General features: G+C 44.7%; 1 protein-coding gene across 3 annotated transcripts in view; it reads left to right on the top strand.

Moving 5' to 3' along the window:
• ZFYVE26 (zinc finger FYVE-type containing 26) overlaps window positions 1-22461 on the top strand; it is a 710441-nt gene that overhangs the window by 553654 nt on the left and 134326 nt on the right. For all 3 annotated transcript variants that reach the window (XM_086937127.1, XM_086937129.1, XM_086937128.1), the window contains one exon: window positions 12715-12912. In XM_086937127.1, the coding sequence (XP_086793253.1) occupies window positions 12715-12912 (198 nt within the window). The remainder of the gene's footprint in view (window positions 1-12714; window positions 12913-22461) is intronic.

The raw sequence follows: 22461 nt of genomic DNA on the forward strand, positions 1-22461 counted from the left end.
CTAGGTGAGTTAGACCCGGACTGGGATGCAGGGGATGTATGACGTTACAACGCATACTTTTACAATGCCTACCTTTACAACGCAATTTTTACACCGCAACATCCATTACAACGCATACTATTACTACGCATGCCATTACAACGAATTCTTTCAAACTACCTTTACAACGCATTCCACTACAATGCATACTACATGTACAACGCATACCATTACAACGCATAACATTACATTGCATGTAAGGTAAGTATTGGATAGCGTAGGGGTAAATATTACTATTCTAACTCCAGGGGGTGCAACAGTAGGGTAAGTGTTGGATAGTGTAGGGGTTAAAATTACTATTCTAACTCCAGGGGGTGCAACAGTAGTGTAAGTGTTGGATAGTGTAGGGGTAAAAATTACTATTCTAACTCCAGGGGTTGCAACAGTAGGGAAAGTGTTGAATAGTGTAAAGGTACTATGTGTTGTAATGCTATGCGTTGTAATGACTGCGTTGTAGTGGTGTGCGTTGTAGTGTCATGCGTTGTAATGGTTGCGTTGTAAATGCATGCGTTGTAATGGATGTTGCGTTGTAAAAGTTTCATTGTAATGGTAGTGCAGTGTAAAAGTTGCGTTGTAAAGGTTGTTTCCCGGATGCAGGTGACCAGGGTTATACTCCTGACTCTGGCTCACTGTCTCCTTCTACCGTGGCTACGGAGGAGGGTGGTTCCTACTCTATGGTGTTGCTTAGGGGGACAGAGGCTCTCCACCTCGAGCTCCCTACCGTGGCCGTCAGGGCTAACCTCCCGACAGAGGTGCTTCGGCCGGCTTCGTCTTCTACGGAGCCGCTGCTTGCCCTTTAATGATGCACTCTTGGACGTTCTTTTGGGCACCTGGTCCAGGCCCAACACAGGGGCTCCTGTAGATAAGAACGTGGCCCAACGCCATCGCCCAGCCCCGGCCGACCCCGTTTTCCTCTCCCAACACCCTACCCCGGAGAGCTTGGTTGTCCAAGCCTCTGCATCTCTGAGCGCGTTCCCTTCCGCACCTGCGGACAGGGAATCCAAGAAACTGGAGCTGTTTGGAAAGAAGATTTTTTCTTCCGCCAGTTCAGGACTGCGGTCTGTGAACATTGCATGTCTCTTGGGCCGTTATTCCCATTCTGTGTGGGATACGGTTGCGCAAGTGCTGCCTCAGTGTCCGGTGGAGACTCAGACACTTTCCTACCAGGCTATTGGTGAGGGGAGAGACGCAGCCAAGTTCACGATCCGTTGTGGTCTTGACACTTCTGACTCACTGGGAAGGGTGATTTCCATGACAGTGGTGCTACGCCGCCACGCCTGGCTGAGAAGGACTGGCTTTTCTGGGGATGTCCAAAACACATTGATGGACATGCCCTTTTGATGGCACTCGCCTGTTCGGCAATAAGGTGGTTTGTGCTTTGGAGCGTTTTAAGGACTCGCGGGCTACGGACAAGTCCTTGGGCCTCTCGGCCACACACTCCTTCCGCTTCGGCCTTTTGCTCCTTTCGTGGTCAAGGAAGGAGCGCCCAAGCATGTTCGTTTCAGAGCCACAGGCCTGCGCTGCAACAGTTTCAGCGCAGCTGCGGATGTGGGACCTGCAGAGGCGGAACACAGGGCCAGTGTGCAGGTCAGTCCATCACTCCCCCTGTTGCCACTGCCTCCAAAACGTCCTAGTCCGGTGTTTCAGACCCTCCAGTTGCCAGTAGGTAGCAGGATTCGCCATCACCTTCACCACTGGCGCAACATCACATCGGACAGGTGGGTTCTGCAGATTCCCCGAAGGGGTTACTCCCACCCCTTAGAGATTACACCTCCAGCCATGGCACCTCAATCTCACCGCATGTCTGGGAATCACTTGGCACTTCTCCAACAGGAAGTTGCGGCTTTCTTGGCCAAGGGAGCCCTCAAGCGCGTTTTGACGCCAGAAGTTGGTCGTGGTTGCTACTCCCACGACTGCTTGGTTGCAAAGAAGGACAAAGGCCTGCGTCCTATCTTAGACCTTCGGAACGTCAATCGCTTCCTCCAGAAGGAGAAGTTCAAGATGCTCATGCTTGCTCAGGTCTTGTCTGCCCTCGACCCCCAGGACTGGATCGTAGCGTTGGATCTGCAGAATGCTTATTTTCATATCCCCGTCCTGCTGGCCCACCGGCGTTACTTGCGATTCATGAAAGGGCAGGAGCATTTTCTGATCACTGTGCTCCCCTTTGGCCTTACAAGCGCCTCTCAGGTGTTCATGAAATTGATGGCGGTGGTCGCAGCTCATTGGCACAGATCAGGGGTTTCAGTCTTCCCCCATCTCAACGACTGGTTGTTAAAGGCGGGCTCACCTCAAACAGTCATCTCCCACCTCCAGACTAGGGCCGACCTTCTGCATTTGCTGGGGTTCTCCATCAACGTGCTGAAGTCAGACCTGATTCCCTCTCAGAAGCTCCTCTTCATCGGGACGGTTCAGGACAGGGCGCTGTTTCGGGTTTATCCTCCCAAACAGCGAGTCCGGGACATTTGGGCTACGATTCCGATCTTTCAGCCCTTATACTGGGTTTCCGTCAGGATGACCTTGAGGCTGCTGGGCCTCGTGACTTCCTGCATCCTGCTCACCAACCTCTGCAGTGGGACCTGAAGTTCCAGTGGGCGCAGCATCAGGGGAACCTGTCCGACTACGTCCAGATCTCGTAGGGCATTGCGCAACAATTAGAGTGGTGGCTCATGAATCAGCATTGGTTCAGCGGCAGATCGCTCTCCTTTCCCCAACCGGAGCACACAGTGGTGACGGCTGCGTCCCTCCTGGGATGGGGCGGCCACATGGGAGAGGCGGAGATCAGAGGCCATTGTTCTCTGGCGGAGTCCCGGCTCCATATCAACCTTCTGGAGCTTCGGGCAGTCCTTCTTGCACTGAAGGCCTTTTTTCCCTCTATCAAGGGGAAGGTGGTGCAGGTGTTCATAGACAACACCACCGCCATGTGGTATTGCTACAAACAAGGCAGGGTGGGGTGACTATGTCAGGAGGCTCTGCGCCTCTGGACATGGCTGGAACGTCAAGGCATTTCCTTGACTGTTCAACACCTGGTAGGTTCTTTGAACGCCAGGGCGGATGAACTCAGCTGCCTTTGCCTGATGGATCACGAATGGCGTCTACACTCGGAGGTGGCGCAATGTCTCTTTCAACAGTGGGGAGAGCCTTGGTTAGATCTATTCGCCACCGAAGAGAATGCGTGATGTCATCACTTCTGCGCGTTGGAATTTCCAAGGCTTCACCGCTTGGCTATGCTTTTCCTCACAAGTGGAGCTGCAGTCTATTGTAGGCCTTTCCGCCAATAGCACTTCTACCCAGAGTGCTGAGGAAGATGAGGTGCAACCGGGCCCATGTCATTCTTGTGGCCCCGGACTGGGCTCGAAGAGTTTGGTATCCCAAACTACTCGATTCGATTAGCTTTATTCGATTTCAGTATAAAAATCATAAAAGCAACAACAATACATAAATATACACCAATACATTTCATTTCATAAAAAAAATACCATCTATTAAAATGGGATTAAATCGATAGAATAAATCAGCTAATCATTGAAGAGCGAGATAGTAGATCAAATTGATTAAACGTGGAAATGATGCGACCACTCGATACAAGACCACTTCTGCCCATCAGGTGGTTGCTCTGTGCTTTTTGACATTGCGACGGGACATATAATGTTCTAGGGTAGAATTCACTTAGGCTCCGGATAGATGTAGGACCATCTCCTATTTGTGACTGCCAAGATTGGAGATATGGGACGACGTATTTATTCCTGAATTTTACAAGTACCAAATTGCCCGCAATATCTTTAGGAAGAGGTCCTAGCCAGCCCACCCTTCTAACACTTAGTATGGTGCCATCGATGTTGGGTGGCAGAGGTCTATTTTTGGTTAGCCAGAACACAACCTTGTTTCTTAGGTCCTGATGGCTTTCATGTTTCCCCTTTATAAGTTCTGGTACTCCCGAGAGAACGCACACAATAGGAGCGGCCTGTGGTGGCAAATGTAGATGGCTAGTTTTAAGTGGCATATTGTCACGATTGACCGCTGTTCCCTTATGTGATGTTGTTTCTTTGTTCGGCCCTACTCTAGGGTAAGAACTCCGTACTGTTGTGGCAGCTTTCGGAGGATTTAAAGTTTTCAAATGTGGGGTTACTAGTTGGATGCGGGTGGTCTTACTTTGTGTGGTGGTTTGGGGCATTTCTGTGGAGGCTGGACGCTGTGGTGGAGAGGGTCCTGCCAAAGTATTTACAAGTGACGAATTGGCCTTAATTGCTTCCTCGACACCCGTGAGCCTACCCCCTAAGCTAGTCATTTTTTCAATCAGCAGGGATATTATTGACTTCATCATGTTTTCGATCGAGGCCAATAAAGAAGCATGAATAGGTGCTTTCGAGGTGGCAGTGCTAGGAGTTTTCGGCAGTGGGAGATTTGGGTTTAGTTTTTGTTGCTTGGCCTGACTCCCTATTTGTTTGACCCCATCTCTCTTCCTTTTAGCGGAAAAGACCTGAGGGGACACTGCAGATTGAGAGTTTTCTTTTGGTCGTATTATAAGGGGAGTACCCTGTGTGCTTTGAGTTAGGTGAACTTGACTGCTGGACCGAACTAGTCATTGCTATTGGACAAACAGGAGCACTAATTTGCACATTTCCTGACTCCACAGGAGCGTACGTGGATTTACACATTTTGTTTAGTTCCTCTAGTAGTGATATATCTGGAGCTGCATCGGAAGACTGTGAAGGAGAACACATACTGAGAGAACTATCCATGGCTGGGGATCATTCTATTCTCTCTAATTCACTGGCAATGGGGAGTGTTGCCCTCTTTATATAGTAGTCCATCGTTCCCCTAAGCAAGTCACTCTGGGAGGAAAGATTTGTAGTACCCCCCTTACAGGTCATAGCGTAATCAGCATCAACTACCAAATAATAGTTCAACAGTTCCACTATAATGCCGCTTGTGAAGGACCTAAGAAACTGGGGATTGTCAATGGGTATCTGTACCTTATGTCTTTTTTCTTCCTTTCTTAGTTCAGTACCAAGGGGGGTGCCCCCGTCCCGACCTCCTCTGGCGTCAGATGGCCCGCCCACTGCCCGGGCTCCGCCCGGCGCCGCCCGCGAGCATCCGCGACGCAGAGGAAGCTGTCTGGATTTAAGCACCTCCAGGCGCGCTGTGCAGGAAGTGGGCAGTGTTGTCCTCCCAAGGCAGGCTGGGAGCTGTAGTTTCCACCCCGCTCCGCGGCCTAGCGATGTCACCAGCTCGGCGGCGGGGGCAACCACAGCGTCAGGGACCCAGCGATAGTGTGCTGCCTAGCAAAGATCCGGAATAGCAGGTATGTTTTGGAGCCCCCCTCTGTGCGCCCACTCAGGTTCAAAGCGGTCCCAAACTACTCAGCATGAGCATGGATCCCCCGATCCGACTGACTCTTCAGGAGGATCTTCTGTGGCAGCAGCAGGGGGCGTTCCTCCACCGAACCTGTCCAGCCTCCACCTACATGCGTGAAGATTGAGCAGCGACAGTTGATTTCTTTTGACTTGCCTCCTGAAGTCTGTGATATCATTCTGGCAACCAGGTGTCCCTCCACTAAATCGGTAAACGCCTGCAGGTGAAACAAATTTGTGGCATGGTGCACAGCAAAGTCTGTGGATCCCCTTTCTGCCCCGCTCTCAGAAGACCTTTTGTTCCTTCTTTCTCTGGCCCAGCAGGGCTCTGCTATTGACTCTATCAAGGTCTATCCTTCTGCAATTTCTGCCTTTCTAAGGCTCCCTGATCAGCCCTCTCTTTTCAAGTCCCCTGTTGTAAATAGATTTCTCAATGGCATTACACACCTTTTCCCTCCTATTCAGTTTGTGATGCCACAGTGGGACTTGAATCTGGTTCTTACTTTTCTGATGTGCGCTCCTTTTGAGCCGATTCACAACTATCTTCTTTGTTTATTAACTTTGAAGACTGCTTTCCTGGTTGCCATCACCTCCGCTAGGTGCGTGAGTGGCTCCAGGCTCTTTCCTGTAAGCTCCTTTTCTGTCGGGCCATCCGGACAAGGTTGTGATTCGCACTCGCCCTTCCTTCTTGCCAAAGGTTGTCACTGCCTTCCACATTGGGCAAACTATCACCTTGCCCACTTTCTCGCCGCCTCCAGAGAGGAAGAGAGGCTCCACCGTCTGGATCCAAAACGTGCGCTTTCATTTTATTTGAATCGCACACAACAGTTCCTGGTGGATGACCAGCTCTTTGTTGGCTAAGTGGGCACCAAGAAAGGCCGGGCTGTACACAGGAGGACTATCTCCAGCTGGGTTGTCTTGTGTAGCAAAGCCTGTTATTCTCTGGCTAAAAAGGAACCTCCGGTGGAGTTGCATGCCCATTCTACCGGGGCGACAGCAGCTACTACTGCATTGGGACGTGATGTCCCCCTGCAAGACATCTGTCAGGCAGCCACGTGGGTCTCGCTGCACACTTTTACTAAGCATTATTGCCTTGACTGTTCAGTCCGGAGAGACAGCTTCTTTGGCCGTTCTGTTCTCCGTGACTTTATGGTGAGATCTTTGTTCGCAGACCCACCACTGGTGTTGGTATTGCTGGGGAATCTATTCTAAGGTAAGGAATCTATAACTAGCGTGTCTCTTTCAGATGCACACGTTACTTACTTGTGTAACGATATATCTGTAAGAGACATTAGTTAGTGATAAATTCCTTACCACCCCACCCATCCTCCCCATTCTGCAAACTGATTTCTAGGGTTACGGTCATCCCTTTTAGGGCCCTTGTTTCAATGCACCAGTGGTCTGTATCTTGCTTAGCTCTGCGTTCCTGACGCCGAAAGTTGTGTACAGAACTGACGTCCGCACACGTGGGCGCGTCTAAGTAGCTCCAGTGACTTCATCTCGGCGTCTACGACGCCAATGACGTACGCGGAGTGTTACGATTACGCCTACCGATGCGCAGGGGTACTGCTGACGAAAGCTTTCCGGATCAAGTCTGACGCCTGGGGATATTCAAATGTAATGAATCTATCTCTAACTAATGTCTCTTACAGATATATTGTTACACAAGTAAGTAACTTGTCTGACAGGGCAATTACCTTACTGATGTGCTTGGGAAAATAACCCGGTTTTAAGCTTTTACCTGAACTGGGCATAGGGGGTCGCCACCCTTATTTCCACGGGAAGTGAGGTCCCCATGCTTTTTGCGTTTGAATGGCAGAGTGGACAGTAGGTTGAGATTGGAATAGCGCAATTCTCGGGAAGGGATATAACACTGAATCCTTGAAGAAATAAAGGCTGGACCATTCTCAGCAAGGCTTTAAAGATGGTGCAGCCCAGTTTGAAGGCGCAGTTTTGGCCACTGGAAGCCAGTGAAGGCTCTTCATCAGATGCTTGGCATGATGTCAGCTAGGCTGATGGGCGATTAACCTGGTTGCGTGGTTCTGCACCAACTGCAAACGGTGTAGTTGATATGCTGGAATACCAACATATATTGAGTTGGTGTAATCAGTACGCAAAATTACCAAGGCTAGAATGATCAGAGTCAAGGCCTCAGTGGCCAAGAATCTGCTGATCTTCCGGATTCTGCGCAGATGGAAAAAGCAGGCAGAGACCACAGAGCCAATCTGGGCTTTTATGGACAGATCGCTACTAATCACAATCCTAAAGCTCTTATCAGAGTCATTTGGAAGTGGGGAATTACCCATAAATGGAGGGAAAAAACTAGAGTTCCACGGGTTAGCTGGTCCCCCTGTCAAAATTAGCTCGGTTTTGTCAGGGTTCAGTTTCAATTGATTGTCATTCATCCAATTACTGATAAAGCTCATGGTAGACTGAAAATTGGAAGAGTTGATATCAAACACCAGCTGCAAGTCGTCGGCATAATTAAATGTTTCAAACAATCTTTCCCGTAGCGACCTGATCAAAGGTAATTTTTTTGGTGAGAAATTGGACAGGCGGACTGCTTTAAATCGGTTGCTGAGGAAGGAGGAAATCCACTTCAGCGCCAGACCCTGATTCCCGGCGCTGCTGACACGTCGATCAGGAGACCATGATCACCCATGTCAAAAGCAGACGATAAGTCAAGCAGTACCAAAGCCTGGGTGAGGCTCTTATCAGCCCCTCTTCTGAACTCATCCATAACTGCGAGGATGACTGACTCAGTTGAATGAGCAGGTCTAAATCCTGCCTGATGAGGGTCCAGGAAGTGGGAGGGTTCAATGAAGGAACTAAGACAATTCGATACATGAGCTTCCAAAATTGTTCCTAGGTAAGGCAGCAGAAAGATAGAGCGGTAATTACTAAAAAGCAGTGGATCAGAGTTAGGCTTCTTCAGAATCTGAACAATTTCAGCACTTTTGAAGGTGTTGGGGACAATACCAAGTTTAAGGGAATTGTTAACACGTGTGAGAGGGGGGTCTGGGCAATTAAGAAAGGCTTCACGTCAAATGTGAGGAGGGCAGCAATTTGCGGGGGAGCCGGACCCGACTTTACTAAGGACAAAGTTTTCGTTTGAGATGGGGGTGATTTGATTGAGTAAAAATTTATTTTTACGTAAGACGGAAGAGGCCATAGAAGACCAAAGGATCGCTTTATCATTCTGTACATCAGTTAGGGTCTTTGTCTCAACTAATCCTTAATTAACTGTTTTGTCAGATCACTTGAGTTGTGTACAGACGCTTAAACTCTGTACCTTGACCAAGCCCTTTTTTTTCTGTCAAGAGCCCACAAGAATCAACTCAAAGGCATGACAAAGCGACAAGAACACTGCAATAAATAAATATTGAAATGACAACTCAAGATGCAAATAAAATCTGCCTGTGCAAGAGAGAGTGGATGCTGTTGCACATAAAACTGGAAAGCTCCTCCCATTTAGACCACCAGGATTTTTTGCTTTTGACTTACCACTTTTTTGTGCTTTACTGTGGGCGAGTTTCACTACTTGAGTCTCACTCACAGTAAATTCACGGTAATTGAACTGGGCATTTTCATCACAGTGTCTACCTTTTAAGTTAAGGTCACTGATCCTCAGCTAAGGAAAGAGACACTGGGCTGGTTGCAAAGATATAGGAGGTTTGCAAGACTACCATCGTGCACAGCTTGGTATGTGCACACTGGTAGCCTGCCGCATAAGGGAATCTGCAAGGATTGGTGCTGACCTAGGGTAGCCTTATAATGTGAGTGGCCATTCATGGTTTAGTTCTGCAGGCTTACTGGAAAATCAGTGATGCTTTCACTGAATTATAAATATAGGCGAATTTCGGCCTTTAAGTGCAGTTTCTCTCCTGTATGGCCTACAGACTCTAGCATGGTATCAGTTAATCATGAACTCCAAGTTTGAATTTACAGTTCCCAACACACTATGTCCACATCTGTTTGGACTTCACCAACTATCATATTTCTCTGCTTCCTTTTGGCCCCAGGGATCCCATCTCTCCGGGGGCCAGCACAAAACAAATACAAAGTCTTACAACTGGAATCCCATCCCCTGGGGACAAGACACAGACAAAGCCTCCATAGAGCCGGGTCTGGTGGGTGCCCACTTGTCCCTTGTGCCCATGAATAGACATGGGGGAAGATTTCTGGGAAAAGCGCTTCTTGCTCTGAGCCAAGCACCTGTGAACAGGGCAGGCAGGAGGTGATCTGAGTCCTGCTCCCACCTGCAGAAGCCAGGGCCGACAGGAGCACTGAACATTCCAGCTACTGCGTGGCACCATGGAACAGTGCTGCATCTGCCGGGATCTGGCATGGGCCATGAAGGCCTAGGGGCCACACCAGCCAGCCCCAATGAACCCCCTCCTACTGATGGGTGCCCCAGGTAGGACCTGGACACCCCACAACAGCAAAGAAATGAGACATGAGGCTGTGAAGTAAAAAAGAAAGAATGTGGCGATCTGCTCATTAGGTATGCACTACTTCTAGATGGAGATAGTTAGGGCTCCTCAGACAGATTTAGCTTGGTTCTAGTGACAGTATGGCTGGCTGATGAGCCCTTACTAGGATGAACCCGGTCCTGGGTCGCTTGTGTTCCAGTTGAAGGGGAGGCCTGGCTTGGCAGTTTGGACTGGACTGTTCTCATTAGAACATGATGGAGACAGATAAGCATATGGCTAGGTCCACGCTGTAGTAGCATGGTGTCCAAACTAACATTGGACTGGAATTCGACCTGAGTGATTACCTGTGGCTGCGATGAATTTAAGAATTCAACCCATCAATTTTTTGTATACTTTTGTAAGAGAAAGTGGCTTTAACCCTCCTATGTAGAGGTATTCATGACCCCGGGAGTAGTCGGTCACTGTTTGAAAGCAATCTAAGCTGGTGCTTTTGCTCTCAAGCTTAGGAGGAAATTACAAAAAACAATTTGATGGACAGAATGTAGATCAATGTCTTACATTCACCCCAGTACAAAGATCTGGGCCTAAATCCATCGTTTTTTGCACTCCACACCACCCTTGGTCAGATAATGGCTTTATGCAAATCAGCTCTGACCCTGTGCCCCATGGGAACAGTCCAGTCCGAACTACAACAGCCATATCTTTCCCAGACCGGAATCAAGCATCCGAGGACCGGACCAGTTTCGAGGTAACACCTCTCATCAGCCCGGCTAGCTTGACTCCAGTGGTGTGGAGGCTCTGGGACCCACGTCTGAGCTACCCCAGTACACTCAGGGAGAAAATTACAAAAAACAATTTGATGGACAGAATGTAGATCAATGTCTTACATTCACCCCAGTACAAAGATCTGGGCCTAAATCCATCGTTTTTTGCACTCCACACCACCCTGGGTCAGATAATGGCTTTATGCAAATCAGCTCTGACCCTGTGCCCCATGGGAACAGTCCAGTCCGAACTACAACAGCCATATCTTTCCCAGACCGGAATCAAGCATCCGAGGACCGGACCAGTTTCGAGGTAACACCTCTCATCAGCCCGGCAAGCTTGACTCCAGTGGTGTGGAGGCTCTGGGACCCACGTCTGAGCTACCCCAGTACACTCAGGGAGAAAATTACAAAAAACTATTTGATGGACAGAATGTAGATCAATGTCTTGCATTCACCCCAGTACAAAGATCTGGGCCTAAATCCATCGTTTTTTGCACTCCACACCACCCTGGGTCAGATAATGGCTTTATGCAAATCAGCTCTGACCCTGTGCCCCATGGGAACAGTCCAGTCCAAACTACAACAGCCATATCTTTCCCAGACCGGAATCAAGCATCCGAGGACCGGACCAGTTTCGAGGTAACACCTCTCATCAGCCCGGCTAGCTTGACTCCAGTGGTGTGGAGGCTCTGGGACCCACGTCTGAGCTACCCCAGTACACTCAGGGAGAAAATTACAAAAAACAATTTGATGGACAGAATGTAGATCAATGTCTTACATTCACCCCAGTACAAAGATCTGGGCCTAAATCCATCGTTTTTTGCACTCCACACCACCCTGGGTCAGATAATGGCTTTATGCAAATCAGCTCTGACCCTGTGCCCCATGGGAACAGTCCAGTCCGAACTACAACAGCCATATCTTTCCCAGAACGGAATCAAGCATCCGAGGACCGGACCAGTTTCGAGGTAACACCTCTCATCAGCCCGGCTAGCTTGACTCTAACCCCTAGGGGTTGGTTCTATTCCTACATTATGTAGCCAGTAGTAAGTGAAGAAAGATTTGAACACTAATGTTGGTGAATTTAAATGCTTTATTTAAAATGCTTTGTTGATCGTCTATCTGAAGAAGATTCAATTGCTTATAATAAATGCATTTGAGTATCAATATTATTCCCGATGGTTTTAATGATGGTATGAGGTTCAAACATGACATTTTGCTGTTTAATTATTGTGTTGACACCCTGAAAAAGCCAGTAGGCCTTCCTTATAAATAATGACACATCTTTATAGTGTGATATTGCATCTGGTGTAGGTGGGGGGTATTGTAATTATGGAGTTCGGGTCTCACTAGGGGTGAAATGTGATATGAGGGTGTAACCAAAGGTATTTCCGTCAAACATGATGTACATATTTGTAATGTGTTAGTATAAAATAGAGTGTTTGTAATAAAAGTATTTTTATTTTTTAAAAGTAAATGTAAATGTGTGTGTCTTGTAAAGCGCACTGCTACCCGGAGGCGTCCTGGCGCTATAGACCGCTGGGGAACCCGTCCTGGCTTTCCCAGTGAGATGTTCCCTCCTGGGTATCTCCAAGGTGAAACCAGGCATCCCCGGCGTTTGTGGGGGGGCCATTGTGGAGATGAGGCAAGCTTATGTCCAGAGTTGCCGAGTGTGATCCCTGGTTAGAGTGGGCACCGAGGCGAAAATTATCGAGTCCGCTGACCCTGGTTCACGACCCTGCCGAGTCGGGAATTGAACCCTGGTCGCGGGCCGTCCTCTGCTTCCGGGTCTGCCGCCTCTAACCAGTGAGCCACACCACTCCACCAACATACTAAACAATAATTTAGTGAGTAGTGGTGTTGTGGTGTTGTGTGCCAGAGAATTGGGATTTCTAGCCCACAGCACCTCTCCTCAGTAAACTGCTCTGCTTTGCTATACTTAGAGAGTCAAGTGCTTCAGTGGGGTGCTTGCTTCTTAGTAAAAACTTAATTGTGGACTTATTACTTGTGCAGGACTTGCATCTTTCACAACAAATTACCCAATTTCTTACAGTAGAGTACCACTGCGACTGAAGTCTTTCATTTAAAGAAATTGTATAAGAAATACTGTGTTCATTTTTACAGCAATGCCCCGGAGACGTGTTCCTTGAAGGCATTTTCATTCCAAGCTACAAAAGTGGCAAACTGCATATGCTGGAAAACTTGCTGGAGGCCATAGACCCGAGCTTGGAGAAATGGAGCACCTACCTATTTGCTGCTTGCAAACACCTGCAGCAGAAGAACTTCTATCATATTTTGTACGAGCTGCAGAATTTCATGAAGGTAGGGTCCTCATTTGTCAATATTTCACAAAGTTTCTTTTACATTATTTCTGATTTTCTTTTGGCTGAGCACTTTGTTTCACTAGGAATTGTAAGAGGGTTCTAAGACTGCAGAAAGTTGTGTCTGTTGGTTGGGACCAACATTTGTCCAATTTCACATGGTTGTTCTCTTTTTTAGGGTAGGGTGTTTTTTTATCAATTACTTCTGATGGAATGGAATGGAAATAGACTTATTGAGCGCGATTGCTGCCCAGGGGCGTCCAAGCGCTGAGGTAAGAATCGGAGGGACAAGCGGCGTGACACATTAGAGCTCGGAGGCTTGGGTAAATAGTAAAGTCTTCAGCTTTTTACGGAATGACAGCAGGTCCGGGTTGGAACGGAGTGAGAGGGGGAGGGTGTTCCAAAGTTTAGCGGTATTCAATGAGAACAGCCTACCCCCGGATCTGGCTCCCTTCACTCTAGGAACCACTGCCAGGAAAGCCTCAGAGGAGCGGAGATTCCTATTTGGGTACTAGGGGGTGACAAGGTTGCTGTTAATTGCGGGTCCTGTTTTCCAAAATGCCCGGTGTGCAATGCACAACGCCTTGAATGACACTCTGTGTTTTACTGGCAGCCAGTGAAGACTTTTCAATATGACCTTGCATCCTTATGCTTCAGTTTTACTTGGCAGGATCCTGGTGAGGACATTCTCATGAGGTGCCAGCTTGTTCTTGAAAACATCGAAGGTAGAAGAGGATACCCTTTTTGGAACCGACTGCTCTGTGGCAAGGGATTGTAGGCTAAAGGCTAAATAGAGATTTTCCATGTGAAAAATACTTTAATGAAAAAAATGGTGACAGCAAAGCACCCAACCTTTCCCAAAAGTAATTAATGACAGTATAATAAAGCCGTATATTAAAGAGCACTTTTCGGTTCGATGGTAACTGAGAAAAAAGCTGTTCAACGTGCCTGGTGGACTTTTTCCATCATTACCTTTTATCAATCATTGTCAAGAAGAATTGTATCAGAAGACTGAAGGATGCAAGACCTCAACACATTTGTCTGCTGATACCATTTGTTGTGTGCTGCTCAGTGTTCACTGTGACATTTTTCTTTATTCTGCAGTGCATTTCATTTTCCTCTAACGTTATTAAGCTTTAATAAATATTAAAACATAGCTGACAATTAGTGTAACGGTATAATAGAAAAAGAAGAGGATACTTTAGGGTGTTCCGAATAAAAACATACCAAATGAAAGAAAGACAGTGGCTGATTTATAGGTTGGCTGTAAGGATACTGCATCACGACGGAGTATACTTACACCCAACATAATAGTCTACCTGCCTGATTTGAATGTGACGGACCTTAGGTATACAAAACTAATAGGTGGGAAGATGCACAGCAGTAGATTTAACAGTTTGTTTGCTATAGAATTGATTAAGGTAGGTTGCTCTCGTAGGTAGCATGTCCGTCCACAACGCTAACAAGTATAGTATAAATTGTGCATACATCCAAGTGAATGCATCCCTGTGTGAGGCACTCCTTTAGGTTAAAAAAACGACTCCACTGAGTATAGGTTGGTATTTCCAAAGTTTATAAGTAATAGTCAATTTAAATGAATGTATTCAACATTTCAACTTGTGCGATATAGTCATGATAATCTCATTAATCGTCAGGTTGATTAAGTAAACTCCAACTCCAATGCATTTCGGGCAGGTTGGCCCTTATTCAAAGAGTACTGTGAAGGATGAAGAAGATATAGTAAATCATGCGGAATTTAGTACAAAATTAAAAGGTAATAAAGAATTAAAAAGTTATGTGCAGGTGATGTAATTGATAACATGCACCGGTGCGGTATATCAAAGGGTGAATGTGCAGAGGTCTTGTGCTTGCATTTGCGTGAGGTTAAACGGTTGTCGATAACAGCGTTGTGTGTTTAAACAAACTCTGTGCTAAGAGGTGAAAAAACACTGAAAAGTGAAATAGACTAACACCGGGAAAAAGCCCACGTTACACCGTGTATTAGGTGAGGTGACTAGCAAAAACCGTGTGTGCTTCTCACAAGGACAAACACAGGGGACGGGCGGAAACATATGGAGGTAGAGAGACCACTTACGGTCATTTAAGCGAAGAAAATCGGCATCTCTGCGGGAAAAGATAACATAACATCAGGTTCCCTGCGAGCATAAACAATGCCTTAAGTCAAGTTACGCGTAAAAGTTATACGACTTACGTTTGAGGTTAGTCGAAGTTTACATGCTAGGGATCCGAAAGGAACGGTAACAGTCGTCCGACGTGAACGCGGAATGGAGACTGTGTGTGATTTAAGTGATAGGTAAAGTTAGTCACATGACGGTGAATGAAATAGATGACGGACTGGTATAGCGGCTATCTTAGGTAGGACAAACAAGTGTGTAGGAGGTCACAATGAATCTCAAAAACAATGGTGAACCGTATATCGACCATTAGAGGAATGCAAAAATCTAAAAACTATAAATCAAAAGTTATAGCAAATGTACACATTCAAATAGCAAGGTGACATAGTTCAGTAAATGAATAACAAGCCACTACAAAGTGTCAGTATCAGAAAGCCACGGAACGTGGTTTAAACTAAATAAGCTATAAATAGCAACTAAATTCAGTTCTGTCATTTAATCCAAAGGGCTTCATAGATTGTAAACGATAGATCCATGTCATTTCGCGTTGAGGTAGAAATTTACGATTGTCTCTGCCTTCAACTTTACTGATGGTTTCAAGGACCATAAATTTTACTTGGGCAACTGTATGTCTGTGCTCATTGAAGTGAACAGCACCGGCAGATTTTTCATTTTTGGTTCTTATGTTAGATTTGTACTCGTTTATCCGTACTTTGATTTTTCTCTCAGTTTTCCCCACATAGATTTTGCTACATGGACATTTTAAAGAATAGATGAGGTTCGTGGAGTCGCAGGTAGCATTTACATGAAGTTTGATGTTGTTTCGTTTCATAGGGTGGGTGATGTAATTCCCTCTAATAATATTATTGCAATTGCTGCAGTTCATGCAAGGGCGTGTGCCTTTGTTTTCTGTGTGAGTCACAGGAGGTTTTTCAAGAATTTCTTTGATGTTATTACTTCTTGAGTACGCGAATATGGATGGTTTTTTAAACATGTCTTTGAAGTCGGGTTCAAGTTCCAAGATCGGCTAATGTTTTAGAATGATTTACTTGTATGTAGGGCTCATAGTGGAGAATTTTGATACAAGGACCATTCTGTTGTCTTGTGGTTTAGTGGATTTCTTTAAGGCTTCTTGTCTACTGGTGGATAGGGCCCGTGTTTTTGCGTTTTCTAGTATGGCTTTAGGATATCCTCTTTCTGATGAGGAGTCCCTGCCAGAGGATGAAGTGTCAGTCTGATCCTTGTATGGTTTGTTTCTGCGTCTTTGGGCATACACTTCCGCCCACATGTACAAAATCAACAACAAACTGTCACTGAAGTTGCTGAAACCGCCACATCTTGAGACGATCCATCCATGTCGGTGCATTTTTTAGAGTCCGGCCAGGACGAAAGAGAAGACTCAGGAGGAGCAAAATAAAAAGAAAAGGGGCCCCCGAACACGCGAAGTACGATTCTGAAGAAGGACAACAAACCCAAAAAGAACATTTAGTCATCAACATCTCAGACACCCAGTTGACATCTCATGAAATAAAACTACTTGAAAAAGGTACATCCTTCATCCCTACCACGTCAACCAATCTACTGGAACTCGAAGTGAGTACTTTCAAATTCACACGTAAATTAAGATTACGTCATTTTTTTGACAATGTCTTAACACCGACCATACAGACCAAACCGGACCAACTCATGGGATTACGCCCGCACAGCACATATCAAGCTCCGTGCAGCCACAAATGTATCGATGTATTCGAGAACCCAGTGAAACGTGATCTCACAAAATTGAATTTTAGAAAAAAAGTTACCAAAAACATCACACAAAAAGACTATGATACCTTCAATAAGATTGCTACCAACAAGGATATAAAATGTTTGAAAGCAGACAAAGGCGGGGCCTTAGTCATTGTTAACACTCGAATGTACAACAACATAGTCTCTGAACACATCAGTGATGAGAACACTTACATGAAACTGCCAAACAACCCTACTAACCAATTCAAAGAAGTACTTCAAACTATTGTTATCAAAGCACATGAATCAGAAATTATTGACGATCGCACAAACATTTTTTTGCTTCAAGAATATCCAAGGAGTCCGTCAATACACATGACACCCAAAATTCACAAGAACAGTGTAGATCCACCCTTCAGGACAATTGTTTCCACCAAAGGGTCCCTACATGAACCTGTGGGGAAATTCTTGGACAAATACCTCCAATCTTCAGTCACCAAAATGAAGTTACGTGAGGGATACTACTGAATTTTTACAAAAGCTTTCGGAAGTCTCTGTTCTACCTGATGAACATTTAATACTATGCACTGCTGATGTTAGTGCATTATATACCTCCATCCCCCACGAACAGGATATAGAAGCTATTGAAAAAAACATTCTAAACAGTGACATTGATTTACCTATGCAAGAGTTTTTGATGCAACTTATGATCTTTACTTTATCCCACAGTTATTTTGAACATGATGAAAACTGGTACCTTCAAATGACTGGAATGTCCATGGGAAACTGTGCGGCTCCCACATTCGCAAATATATACATGAAAGAATACGAGGAGCTACATATTTATGGAAATGACAACCTCAATAATTACATCAAGGTATTTATGCGCTATATTGATGATTTGTTCATCCTATGGAAAGACTCAGAAGCTAATCTACAACGAGCATTGACAGATTTGAACACCAAAAACGAAAGAATCCAATTCACATGGCAAATGAGTAATGAAACCATCCACTTTTTGGATGTGGCCATCACCAGAACCCCAAATGGATTCAAAACAGACGTGTATCATAAACCTACAGACCGTAATAACACTCTCCACTGCTCCAGTTTTCACCAGGGAGCACTCAAAAAACACTTACCATTCTCGCAAATGCTACGCGTCAGGTGCATAACATCTAATGATCAACTGGCTGAACAACGCATCAATGAAATGAGTAAACGTTTCACAGAAAGAGGATATCCTAAAGCCATACTAGAAAACGCAAAAACACGGGCCCTATCCACCAGTAGACAAGAAGCCTTAAAGAAATCCACTAAACCACAAGAAAACAGAATGGTCCTTGTATCAAAATTCTCCACTATGAGCCCTACATACAAGAAAATCATTCTTAAACATTGGCCGATCTTGGAACTTGAACCCGACTTCAAAGGCATGTTTAAAAAACCACCCATATTCGCGTACTCAAGAAGTAATATCATCAAAGAAATTCTTGAAAAACCTCCTGTGACTCACACAGAAAACAAAGGCACACGCCCTTGCATGAACTGCAGCAATTGCAATAATATTATTAGAGGGAATTCCATCACCCACCCTATGAAAGGAAACAACATCAAACTTCATGTAAATGCTACCTGCGACTCCACGAACCTCATCTATTCTTTAAAATGTCCATGTGGCAAAATCTATGTGGGGAAAACTGAGACAAAAATCAAAGAATGGATAAACAAGCACAAATCTAACATAAGAACCAAAAATGAAAATTCTGCCGTTGCTGTTCACTTCAATGAGCACGGACATACAGTTGCCCAAATAAAATTTATGGTCCTTGAAACCATCAGTAAAGTTAAAGGCAGAGACAATCGTAAATTTCTACTGCAACGCGAAATGACATGGATCTATTGTTTACAATCTATGAAGCCCTTTGGATTAAATGACAGAACTGAATTTAGTTGCTATTTATAACTCATTTAGTTTAAACCACGTTCCGTGGCTTTCTGATACTGACACTTTGTAGTGACTTGTTATTCATTTACTGAACTATGTCACCTTGCTATTTGAATGTGTACATTTGCTATAACTTTTGATTTACAGTTTTTAGATTTTTGCATTCCTCTAATGGTCGATATACGGTTCTCCATTGTTTTTGAGATTCATTGTGACCTCCTACACACTTGTTTGTCCTACCTAAGATGGCCGCTATACCAGTCCGTCATCTATTTCGTTCACCGTCATGTGACTAACTTTACCTATCACTTAAATCACACACAGTCTCCCTTCCGCGTTCACGTCGGACGACTGTTGCCGTTCCTTTCTGATCCCTAGCAGGTAAACTTCGACTAACCTGAAACGTAGGTCATATCCGTTTTACGCGTAACTTGACTTAAGGCATTGTTTATGCTCGGAGGGAACCTGATGTTATGTTATCTTTGCCCGCAGAGATGCCGATTTTCTTCGCTTAAATGACCGTAAGTGGTCTCTCTTCCTCCATATGTTTCCGCCCGTCCCCTGTGTTTGTCCTTGTGAGAAGCACGCGCGGTTTTTGCTAGTCACCTCACCTAATACGCGGTGTAACGTGGGCTTTTTCCCGGTGTTATTCTATTTCACTTTTCAGTGTTTTTTCACCTCTTAGCACAAAGTTTGTTTAAGCACACAATGCTGTTATCGACAACCGTTTAACCTCATGCAAATGCAAGCACGAGACCTCTGCACATTCACCCATTGATATACCGTGCCGGTGCAGGTTATCAATTACATCACCTGCACGTAACTTTTTAATTCTTTATTACCTTTTAATTTTGTACTACATTCCGCATGATTTACTAGATCTTCTTCATCCTTCACAGTACTCCTTGAAAAAGGGCCAACCCGCCGGAAATGCATTGGAGTTGCAGTTTACTTAATCAACCTGACGATTAATGAGATTATCATGACTATATCGCACAAGTTGAAATGTTGAATACATTCATTAAAATTGACTATTACTTATAAACTTTGGAAATACCAACCTATACTCAGTGGAGTCGTTTTTTGAACCTAAAGGAGTGCCTCACACAGGGACCTTGGGTATAACCACAGCAGAGACTACTCCGATTTCCTCCATGGTTACACTTCTTCAATGTCCCGATTGAGTTACAGCTGACGGAGGTTGACCTCTATGTCTGCCCACCTAGTTTAGATAGGTGGGCATGCCAGTCAGTTTTCTCTGCCCGTCACTGCCAGGAAACCCTTGTCAGTGGGGGGCAGTAAAAACTGTCTAATGCCTCCCTCTCAATGGAATATAGCTCCCATGGCGAGGGGGGGGCGTTTTTTCCAAAAAGAAAATCCTGCTTCAGGTTTTTTTTTTTATTAAACAAAGAAAATATGTTTGACCGCCAGTTCTGTCATGTTGACTAAGCCATGTGTCAAACAGAAAATGTTGGCAGTAACTGCTGTGATGGCCTGTCAACCATTTCTAAATTGGCATACGGTTACTCCGTCAAAGTCCTCACTCTCAAATCTTTGGCATCTAATGGTGTGAGAAGGAGTGGGGAGAGCCATATCAGTAACAACAATGGAATGAAAAGAAAGTGTCCATGGAATTATATTACTGTGGGTTAAATATCTGGAAATTTGAGAAGCAAGTGAGAGAATATCAGTTCTGGAGTGACCATCATGGACTGAAAAAAAGGAAAGAAAATTCAAAGCATCTGGACTGAGATGTCAACAGGAGACAACTAAGCCATAATGCCCTATTGTGTCCGTAGTTGTGAGCAAGTGATTTGTGGAGGGGAGCGCAACAATTAAAACAATTAGAGTACTTAAAGCGAAGAGAACTAAGTCAACACCTCCACGCATCTACTCTAATCCAATATCACAAGGTAAAAAGGATTCCTCGCGGATTACCACTATCCATAAAAAACATGTGATACAAATTCCAATACAACAAGGAATTTGTGTAAAAGTGGTATTCTATTTTAAAACAAATGTTCATTGGATTTAATCCTGTTAAAAGTGGAAAAATTATCTCAGACCATCAAAGAATTGGATGAAGAGATTTTTATGATCAAAACAGAACTTGAGAGACGAATGGAGGGCAATGTTTGGACAAAAACGTTAGAGCAGATAATTCGCAAAGTGGACCTTTACTCAAAGGAAACCCAAGAAAGCAAATTCCAGAAGTTTAAGAGGGACACGATTGACTACAAACTAAATAAAATGTATACATGGGCAGAGTTTTACGCCCAAGGGAGAAATTTTTGTAAATCTACCACTTAAACATCGTCAGAAAAAAGTATCACATCCGAAAAAAACATTGATCCTTTGAGAGCTCCCATAGTGCATACTCAACAACAAGAAAGATCACAAACTGGAGTTACCTCTGAATTATCTCTCTCCTCTAAAGAAGCAGCGACTTCAACTTTTTTGGACTCAGGCCATGACTCCTGACAGCCCAGCGAATACGACGGAATACGTCGGAGCACGCAAAAATGGAAAAGAAAAATCCATAGAGGAAAAAGGATAAGAGCAGAGTCTCAGGAGCCAAGACAAAGTCTAGTCATTAAAGCAATCGAGAGATTTGGAAAAAGGCACCTCATTTGTCAGCACATACCATACGAACATCTTGTAAAGTGAGATTGCACTCTTTAGGTTCATGCAAACTTTAAGGTTGCAACATTTTTTCACCAATATACTTCCACCACAAGGATTTTTCATCTTGTGTTCTTTTAAAACACAGAAACATTTCCATAGCATTCTTCATTAATTCCACATCCTCATTTTTGGCTTGCTTATTGATTACCATACATTTGGACTAGATTCACAGATAACGTTGTTTGTTGCTCAAGAAAGGAACCAATTTGCCATTCGTTGAAAAAAGTGTTAGTAGTTTTTTTTTTTTCCAGCAGCGATTCCACAGCCCCTGAAGAAGGCAGTGTATCACGACATGCATTGGGCTACGAGTTATTGAATTCCTGTCACTAAGAACATTGTGCAATAGAGAAATGAATTCTGTAATGTTTTATGGAAAAACTACACATTGACATCATTAAGTTGTTATATGTTTATTTAGCAGTGATTTATGTATTAGGTCATCACATACATTGTTCTTAGTATTCAGAAAATGCCAAACAAAACATGGAGAGCGATTTCGTTGAAATTATTACATGATAGTGTTCTACATTGTTTGATATATATATATATATATATATATATATACTCCTTCAGCTGTGCTTGCAGGGTTCAAATAATTTGTTCTTTGGCTCTGTAGTGTGGAGTGGAGCTGCCAGATGTGTTAAGTTCTGTGTTGAAATTAACCTGCCAGTTAACACAGTAGTCCTGTGCTTGAGTAGTGAAACCTATCACCCTCTCAAAGAAATCATGGAAGTCCGCATTAGGAGCATAACTGTTTATAACTAAAACCTTGTGCTCACTGAAAATGCCAGCTGGGTAAATCCATCAGACCACTGGTTCGTGAGTCGAAAAAGTCATCTCATTATGGATCACAATGGCTAAATCTAGCTAATAAGAGGAGAATATAGAGAAGAATCATTTATCTCACCTACTTTTGTCAAAATCCATCTGCAGGGAGGCTAGATGTGTCTCCTGTAGCATCAGTACATGAACTTTGTGTCTCTCAGCATAGGAGTGGACATTTCTCCCTTTGCATTGATTATTAAGACCCCTAACATTCTTAGGTATCAGCTCC

The sequence above is a fragment of the Lissotriton vulgaris genome, chromosome 9 (genome assembly GCF_964263255.1).
Source record: "Lissotriton vulgaris chromosome 9, aLisVul1.2, whole genome shotgun sequence".
Classification (NCBI taxonomy): domain Eukaryota; kingdom Metazoa; phylum Chordata; class Amphibia; order Caudata; family Salamandridae; genus Lissotriton; species Lissotriton vulgaris.